The sequence below is a fragment of the Poecilia reticulata genome, linkage group LG13 (assembly GCF_000633615.1).
Source record: "Poecilia reticulata strain Guanapo linkage group LG13, Guppy_female_1.0+MT, whole genome shotgun sequence".
NCBI lineage: Eukaryota > Metazoa > Chordata > Actinopteri > Cyprinodontiformes > Poeciliidae > Poecilia > Poecilia reticulata.
The window spans coordinates 29,551,972-29,561,427 of record NC_024343.1 but is presented as its reverse complement, the minus strand read 5'-3'; the positions used below and the strand labels follow the sequence as shown (position 1 = coordinate 29,561,427).

Sequence of the window (9,456 nt, the reverse complement as noted above, 5' to 3'; positions counted from 1 at the left end):
GCTCAAGACCATGGCCTCGGATTTGGAGGCACTGAGCCTCATCCCGGCCACTTCACACTCGGCCTCAAACCGTTCCAGTGAGAGCTGTAGATCACGATCTGATGAAGCCAACAGGACCACATCATCTGCAAAAAGCAGAGATGCGATCCTAAGGCCACCAAGATGGATCCCCTCARCACCTCGGCTGCGCCTAGAAATTCTGTCCATGAAAGTAATGAACAGAATCGGTGACAAAGGGCAGCCTTGAYGGAGYCCAACTCTCACCGGAAACGAGCCCGACTTACTGCCGGCAATGCGGACCAAACTCTGACACCGGTCATACAGGGACCTGACAGCCCGTATAAAAGGACCTGGTACCCCATACTCCCGGAGAGCCCCCCTCAAACCCCCCGATGTCTATGCGATATTGCAGAGTTGTGTGAGCCAACACAACCCTACAACATCCAGAGCCTTAAGGAACTCCRGGCGGATCTCATCCACCCCCGGGGCCCTGCCACTGAAGAGCTTTTGACCACCTTGGCGACCTCGTTCCCAGAGATTGGTGAGCCCAACCCAGACTCCCCAGGCTCAGCTTCCTCAACAGAAGRCATGTTGGTGGGATTGAGGAGGCCTTCGAAGTATTCCGCCCACCGGCCCACAACGTCCCGAGTTGAGGTCAGCAGCGCACCATCCCCACCATAAACAGTGTTGGTACTGCACTGCTTCCCCCTCCTGAGACGCCGGAGGGTGGACCAGAATTGCCTCGAAGCTGTACGGAAGTCTTTCTCCATTGCCTCTCCAAACTCCTCCCACGCCCGAGTTTTTGCGTCAGCAACCACCCGAGCCAAATGCCGCTTTGCCTGCCGGTACCCATCAGCTGCTTCTGGAGTCCCACAGGTCAAAAAGGCCCGATAGGACTCCTTCAGCCTGACAGCATCCCTCACCAAAGGTGTCCAGCAACGGGTTCGAGGGTTGCCGCCGCGACAGGCAATGGAGGTACGGAACATGGTCCACTCAGACTCAATGTCCCCCACCTCCCCCGGAACGTGTTCGAAGTTCTGCCGGAGATGAGAGTTGAAGCTCCGTCTCACAGGGGACTCCGCCAGACGTTCCCAGCAGACCCTCACTACACGTTTGGGCCTGCCAGGTCTGACCGGCTTCCTCCCCCACCACCGGAGCCAACTCACCACCAGGTAGTGGTCAGTGGAGAGCTCTGCACCTCTCTTCACCCGAGTGTCCAAGACATACGGCCGCAGATCCGATGAAACGATGACAAAATCGATCATCGAACTGCGGCCTAGGCTGTCCTGGTGCCAAGTGCACATATGGACACCCTTATGCTTGAACATGGTGTTCGTGATGGACAATCCGTGATGAGCACAGAAGTCCAACAACAGAACTCCATTCGAGTTCAGATTGGGGGGGCCGTTCCTCCCAACCACACCCCTCCATGTCTCACTGTCATTGCCCATGTGAGCATTGAAATCCTCCAGTAGAACAAGGGAGTCCCCAGGAGGGGCACTCTCCAGCACCCCCTCTAAGGACTCCAAGAAGGGTGGGTRATCTGAACTGCTGTTCGGCCCGTAAGCACAGACAACAGTCAGAACCCGTCCCCCCACCCATAGGCGGAGGGAGGCTACCCTCTTGTTCACCGGGGTGAACCCCAATGTACAGGCGCCAAGATGGGGGAAACAAGTATGCACACTCCTGCCCGGCAGCTCTCACCTTGGGCAACTCCAGAGTGGAAATACGTCCAGCCCCTCTCAAGGAGACTGGTTCCAGAACCAGAGCCATGCATCGAGGCGAGGCTGACTATTTCTAGCCGGAACTTCTCAGCCTCGCACACTAGCTCCGGTTCCTTCCCCACCAGAGAGGTGACATTCCACATCCCAAGAGCTAGCTTCTGCAGCCGAGGATCAGACYGCCAGGGTCCCCTCCCTCGGCTGCCGCCCGTAACACATTGCATCCGACCCCTTTGGTCCCTCCGACAGGTGGTGAGCCCATTGGAAGGGGGACCCACGTCTCCTCTTCGGGCTGAGTCCGGCCGGGCTCCGTGGGTAAAAGCCCGGCCACCAGGCGCTCGCCATCATGCACCACCTCCAGGCCTGGCTCCAGAGTGGGGCCCCAGTGACCCGCGTCCGGGTGAGGGAACGCCAGATCCAAAGTTATTGGGGTCTTTGGGCTGCGCTTTGTCTGGTTCCTCACCTAGGACCTGTCTGCCTTGGGTGACCCTACCAGGGGCATGAAGCCCCAGACAGCATAGCTCCTAGGATCATTGGKACACTCAAACCCYTCCACCACGATAAGGTGGCAGCCCAAGGAGGGGTAGGGTTAGACATTTTAATTAAAATAAAAAAGGACAAAAAGATGTCAGACAAGGAAAAAACTCGAATTGTTAAACAGGAATTGATTAAAGAATAATTCAAGATTTTAAATAAGGTCAAAATTAAAATGTGAGCTTTGTATTTCAGAGCAGTTTTACTGAGCTATGCAGCCCACAAGTTGAAATGCGGCCAAAATTACTTTCAGATTTAAACACTTTCTCTGATATAAACACTGATGTTAGTCACCAAATGTACAGAACTTACTGCAGTCATGAACTCACAGCAGTTGGAGGATAACTGGCGACCACAGTCCCTCTGCAGGAATGTCTGGCTGCGCAGCCTGGCGCTCGCCAAGAAATCCCGGCTGCAGACCGCAGAATGCCCGGGGCGGCGTCCAAAGACTACAGCGCCCTCTGGTGGGAGAACTGAGACACAGCAAATCCGGCTGCAGCGTTATTACTGTTAGAGAAACAAACTCAGGGCGTTCACAACGAAGCTCGGGACACTTTCTGGAAAAAAGAGAGTTTAAAAAGTCTAAAGTTTCTAGAATAAAATTCAGAGTTATTTAGATTAATCTCAGAAAAAAGAAATGTCAGAAATCGGCAAGAAAAAAAATAGAAAAAAATCTCAGAACTTTCTAGAAAGGAAAAAAAATACTAATTCCGAGTTTGGAAAGTTTAAAATTTGCTTGAAAAGGTTCTGAAAATTTCGAGAATAATATCAGAAATTTTGCAAAACAGTTTCAAATGTAGAAGATTCAATGTCAATCATGTTTTTATTATTTAGTTTTTTAAATACCAAGATTTGTACAAAACTTTGCATTTTTGTCTGACTGATGACATCATTTTGTACAAATAAAATCGGGTGTTATTATGTACTAGTACTAAGGTTAGTACATATAAGCATTATTTTAAAATAAATATTTAACTATGTGTTTATTTACATATAATACTTTTTTAAAAAAGAGCTGAAGTGGTTATAAAAAAATCTGCAAAATATGCCAATTTTTTTCTTTTTAGAATAATCGCTAAAATACTTTATAACTAAAATAATTGCTAGTTGCAGCCCTATTTTGTTTCCCTTTTATCTGTCGTTTATGTCACAGGAGAGCAGAAAACTTCACTCAGGTTAGAGTAAAAAGTATCTATCCAAGAAATTACTTAAAATCAAAGAATCAGACAGACCAAAACATAAAGTTCAGTAGAAATTTGTGTATTTTTTGAGGACAAAAATTACAATATTTCATGTAAGTAACAAAAAAATAACAAAATCAGGCAATAGAAAATGTTTCCAAATCAGTTTCTTTCAATAAAAAGCTCATGAAACTTGCATGAAAATACACACACACGCAAAATTGCGATTTTAGCTTTTGTTTAATAAATAATAAACACTTTAACGCTTACACAGTTGCGATGTTGACATTTTAATCTGTGGCTCATTTCTTCGTGAGGAAACCTTAAATGTTGATTTGTTGATTTGAAATGGAATCAGCTGATTTGTTGGCTGCGGACGGCTTCAAATACGGCTGGGAGCCATCTTGAATCCTTGTTTGACAAGACTCTCTCGTAGTCAGCTAAAAAAATCCAGTACACTGTACAAAAAACCGCAAACCGGACCGCTTTATTTCTGTTATCCAAGGTAACTGCGTTTGTATTCAACCCGAGGCAAAGTAATGACATGTATTCGACTGTTGGCGTTTTCTGACGGCTTTTACCTTTAATGGTGAACGTTAATTCGCCTCCATTAGCCAGTTAGCTCGTAGTTGCCCAGACTTGTCACTAATAGGCAAGCGAATAATTGGGACTGTTAATAATATTGTTCTAGACGATTTAACGCTAAAACACAGACCAGAAAATGTAAGTCGTGTATTAGCTTTCTGGAGTATATTTGAATACGGAATCCTCATTGCTGGCGCAAACCTTTAGCTTCATTCGCTAGCTCTAAGGTAACTAGCCCCATTTGACGTTGGTTTAACAAGCTGGATAAAACTGGGAAGAAGTTATCTTATTCTTTTGAATACACGTGCGTATATGTGAAACAATAAATATGTTTAAGATGGCAAATTTGTTTCACCGTGACGCTTTACCTTGCTGTTAGCATTTAGCAACGGTCACCGCAGGGTCGGCTAACTTTTGACTTTAGGCCAACTCCTAGCTAGCGCTTCTTACGATTAAAAATGCATTTTTTAAGGATAAATATTGTGAATGATTTATTTAACTGACCCCTGTTTTTATTCAAGTGTTCTGTGTTTTTTATATTTCAGGGTTGGACAGACTTGAAAGGACACAGAGGCCCGGTTAAGCTAACGGGATGGCTAACTGAGCCAACGTTTAAAAGCTAACTAAGCCTTCCTGGCGTGTTGATTTCCAGATAAAGTTGGCCGATTAACCCTATGCCAAGCCCTTATTTAATTTTCATGCTCAGAAGTCTTAGTAAATTCGAAAGGACGAGTTCATTTCTTGACACTTGATGCCCCATTAGTTTTGATGAGTAATTTGATTTATTGAAAAGCCAAGGGCAATCTTTAGTTTGAGTAGTCCCAGAGAAGTGGACTCGGTTTGTTTAGAGACTGTTAAAGATTTAATTGGTATTGGAGTAAAATAAAAATAAGTGGACATGAGCACCACCAGGACAGAGAACCCAGTGATTTTGGGCTTGTCGAACCAGAACGGACAGCTGAGGAGCTCGGTGAAACCTGCAGGGGCACCAGGTGGTGGTGGAGGAGGTCCTCAACCTCCACAGTTAAACCAGATGATAAAAGGCACAATCAACGGCAATTCCCAGCCAGCCCCTCCAACAAACGCTGTTATCAAGTAAGTCCTGCCACCGAAGAAATAATTTATCAAAGATGCCCCAATAAATCAGCGAAATAATGGATTCTGCCTTTTTTTCCCCCTTGATTCGTTCTAGTACATTGCATTCTACCAATGTTTTCACTTGATGGGTGCCATAGTATTGGATTATATCAGTTTTTCCACTTGATTTATTCCAAAATATTGGATTCTACCAGTTTTTTCAACTTGATTCAGTCAGATCAGTGGGACAAATGCTGAAAAATGATATTAGATTTCAGGATAAAATCATGTTCAACTATGCATTTTAAGGTGGATAATATCAGGATAAATACTGAAGGCAGATGCTTTGGTAGTTGACTCATCTGTGTAAGAATCCTGCAGAGAATCTGTTGGAATCAGTCCTGAGAATCATAATCTTCATGAATGCATCTTTAATGTTGACCCTCTTCCTATTTATGATTTCCTTGAATTTTGGTCTCTTTTTCTACTGTAAATGTTTTTCTTTACCCACTCAGGCCTGGAGACGACTGGAAGAAGAATTTGAAATTGCCCCCAAAGGACACGAGGATCAAAACTTCGGTAAGTAGAAATAAAATGTGAATTACATATTTATACATCCTGTAATCCTACTAATGAGATATTTTGTGATTGCAGGATGTGACTGCAACTAAAGGCAATGAGTTTGAAGATTATTGCCTAAAGAGGGAGCTACTTATGGGAATCTTTGAGATGGGCTGGGAAAAGCCATCTCCAATTCAGGTACAGCCTCAAACTGGTTCTCAAACTTTGGCCTGTCGCAGTAAATCAGCTAACAATAATTCAGTCATCTCTGTGATTTATTGTTTATTTATTTCTACCAAAAACTGAATGGCAAAAGTCTTCAGTCTGGTGTTTGTCTCTACTAGATATTTCTTTGAAATACATAATTCATTTTTTTTATATTTAAAATGTCTTCCAGTTCCAGTGTTAAATGTTTGATCTGAGAATGTGTTCCTAAGTTATTATGCCATTATCATTATATTGCTTAAACAAAATGATCATTTAGTGCAATAACTACTTAAACTTTATTTTTCTTGTAAAGTACATGTCTACAGTAATGAACCACTCATTGCACCAGTCAAAACGTATCAAATGTTTGTAGTAAAATGTTCATGAGAAGTGACTATTTTCCTTAATAAACTCTTAAATTAGCTCATATCTTGACACATAATATAATCTGTTGTAATCTGGGTGAGCTGCTGCTGCGTTGATCTCGGTGGATATCTGTGGGTTTAGATCGAACCAGTCTGGACTGGGTTTAGTAGAAAGTGAACTCTTACATTTGAAGACGAGTTATTTTTATCTTGTCCTGCTGTTGCCTTTCCGTTTTCTCTCCCATTGATTCAGCTGGAAACATTTTAACCGTTAAACTGTTTCTCATGTTAAAACTCAGATCTGAGTGGATTTACATTTTGAAAGTGAGTCAATTTTAACTTTAATGTCAGTTTTAAAGAGTGATTGAGAATAATAATGATTTAAACATGATGACAGGAAAAGACTGGAGATACTGCGATAATCTGTTTGTGGAGGGAAATTAATTTGGTTTCTGCTTGAAATTGATATGAAGCTTTACCGGTTGAAGATGTTTTGTACATGAACAGGAGACGTGTTTTGTTCTTGTGCAGGAGGAAAGCATTCCCATTGCACTGTCGGGCAGGGATATTTTGGCCCGAGCCAAGAACGGCACAGGAAAGAGTGGAGCCTACCTCATTCCCCTGCTGGAACGCATCGACCTGAAGAGAGACTGTTTACAGGGTCGGTCTGGTTTCTGCTCATTTAGCTGCTGCTGCTGCTGCAGGTTCACATGGCGAGAACAGAGGAATGAAACCGCATCCAGGACAGAGCCACTTTAAAACATGAGAGTTCAAATTAGATTTACTGCTACTGGAGACGTTAATTTTATGCACAAAAAATAAAAAATTTTCCTTTTTTAATTTTGGGGAATGTAAAGTTGACGTTATTGGTACTTAAATTTTAGAGATGGAAAAATCTTCAACTACATCAAGAGTTAAATCTGGAGTTTTGCCTCAAGTTTATGCCAAGTAATGATTACTGAAGAACAAAAAGGCTTTGTGCAAATGTGAAAACGGATGAGGAATTCCCCGATTGCTTCAGAAAGACTTGGTGCAAAAATAGCTGCATGTTAATCTCCAGAAGCTTTAATTAAAGCAAAATAAGACCCACATAAACTCTCTTCTGTGAGCAAAGAGAATTGTTTTGCAGATTTAGCCTATGATTAAATTTTTGTGACGAACGTCCAATCTGTTTTTTGTTTCTAGGCTTTGAATTTTAGTTGATTAGTTGCATTTGCATTATTCTTCTCACCGTTCTCTTCTTACCAATCATTGCTTATAAACGCCAAACCTTACAAAATATCTTTGTCTTGTTTCTCGTGCAAATATGTCAGCTTTGTCTTATTTCAAGTGTACTAACTTACAAGTAACTTTTCAGCAAGAAATTGGAGCTTGTTTTAAGTAAATCATTCCTTAATATTGATTAAAAAGTTCCACTGAGATTATTTATCTTATAACAATGGAAAAATGTCTCATTATAGTGAAATAATCTGACAGTGGAACCAGTATTTTAAAAAAATCTACAATCAAGACTTGAAAAAGCTCTATGTTGCTAAAAAAGTTACTTATAAATTAATGTTCTTATTTAAACTTTACTGATTTATTTGCACTATAAACAAGACAAACATACTTGGTAAGATTTTGTTTTTGCAGTTTAATGGGAGCCCTGTCTCTGTAAAGCATTTTAAAGCCAGAATAATAAAGTTGACAAGTAATTATGTTTAACATTATAAAACTTGCAGATTTCATATTTATATTCCAAATCTTTCTGGTGTAAAATTTTAAAAGCTTTTTGACATAATCGTCTCCAATCAAGCTGTGAATTTGACAACTTTAGACATCAGCAGATTTCTTGGTGCCTTTCTCGGCTTAATTGAACTGTAAATGTATTCACACAAGGATGTAAGCAATTAAAATAATACCTAGCCTAATTTACTCCGATGTTGAGGCGTAAAATATAAATAAAGTGAGAAATCCAAAGGACTAGATGTTTGTTCCCACTCTGAAACTTTTGTTTTTGACTCTGCAGTTCTAATAGAAACATGACGGTAAATTAATCTCAGCTCAGTTTGTGTTTTAATATGATCTTTATTTGCAGCTTTGGTCATCGTGCCCACCAGAGAACTGGCACTGCAGGTCAGCCAAATATGCATCCAGGTCAGTAAACACATGGGCGGCGTGAAGGTCATGGCGACCACAGGGGGGACGAACCTCCGCGACGACATCATGAGGCTCGACGAAACGGGTGAGCATCCAGTTCCCACCAGGGTCAGATTTTATAAAGCTGCACCTAAAGAAACTTGCTGAGCTTTTACCTGAAGTTATAAAAACATTTCTCGCCTGCACAGGTGAGAAATGCTGTTCAAGTTATTTAAGAAATGCACCGATCCATTTTCTTTCACTTCCCATCATCTGAGCCGATAATTTGCTTTAAAAGTTTCTTTATTTTAAACATAAATGTGCTGAATTACAGATTCATGTGAGGATTCTGCACCAGTTCATTTCACTGAAAAACACCAACAGCTTCACAAGCTCAAACATCAAAAACACCTAAAGTTTTTTTGTTTTAACAATACATTTATTGAAGTTTTTTATATATAAAATAATCAAAAATAATCAATCAAAAATAAACTAAATTCAGCTAAAAAAGAAAAAAACGCAACTTTAATGTACTTAGTGCAATCTAATGTAAAATAATAAAAACTGACATTAAAATAAACTGCAATGAACCTTAAATAATTCAGAAAGTGCATTTTGAAAATCTAAATATAGTAAATATTATTTACTAGAAAGTAAATATTTTAAAATGTGATGTTTCTCAGAACACAAAGCATAGAATTAGACTGAATAGATCTGCACATCGTCACAAATATCTGATCTGATCCCCCCCTCACAATTTTTGTCTTCCAGTACATGTGGTTATTGCGACACCAGGGAGGATTTTAGACCTAATCAAAAAAGGAGTGGCCAAAGTCAATCAGGTTCAGATGGTTGTTCTGGATGAAGTGAGTCATTTTTGGTGTTGAATATCTGTTGGTTTGTTTTTCTGAATAAATTCGTGTATCGGGGTGAAAACGAAATGTTTTCTCTGCCTTAAGGCCGACAAGCTCCTGTCTCAGGACTTTGTGGTCATGATGGAGGAGATGCTGGGCTTCCTGCCCAAGCAGAGGCAGATTTTACTTTACTCCGCCACTTTCCCGCTCAGCGTGCAGAAGTTTATGGTACAGAGAAAAAAAAAATCACATT

General features: G+C 41.3%; 1 protein-coding gene across 1 annotated transcript in view; it reads left to right on the top strand.

Annotated features, from left to right (window-relative positions):
- The first annotated feature begins 3,816 nt into the window (after positions 1 to 3,816).
- ddx6 (DEAD (Asp-Glu-Ala-Asp) box helicase 6) overlaps positions 3,817 to 9,456 on the top strand; it is a 14,631-nt gene continuing 8,991 nt past the window's right edge. The window contains exons 1-8 of the mRNA XM_008426433.1: positions 3,817 to 3,941; positions 4,567 to 5,116; positions 5,614 to 5,677; positions 5,753 to 5,857; positions 6,763 to 6,892; positions 8,309 to 8,455; positions 9,121 to 9,215; positions 9,309 to 9,431. Of these exons, the coding sequence (XP_008424655.1) occupies positions 4,920 to 5,116; positions 5,614 to 5,677; positions 5,753 to 5,857; positions 6,763 to 6,892; positions 8,309 to 8,455; positions 9,121 to 9,215; positions 9,309 to 9,431 (861 nt within the window). The 5' untranslated portion in view covers positions 3,817 to 3,941; positions 4,567 to 4,919. The remainder of the gene's footprint in view (positions 3,942 to 4,566; positions 5,117 to 5,613; positions 5,678 to 5,752; positions 5,858 to 6,762; positions 6,893 to 8,308; positions 8,456 to 9,120; positions 9,216 to 9,308; positions 9,432 to 9,456) is intronic.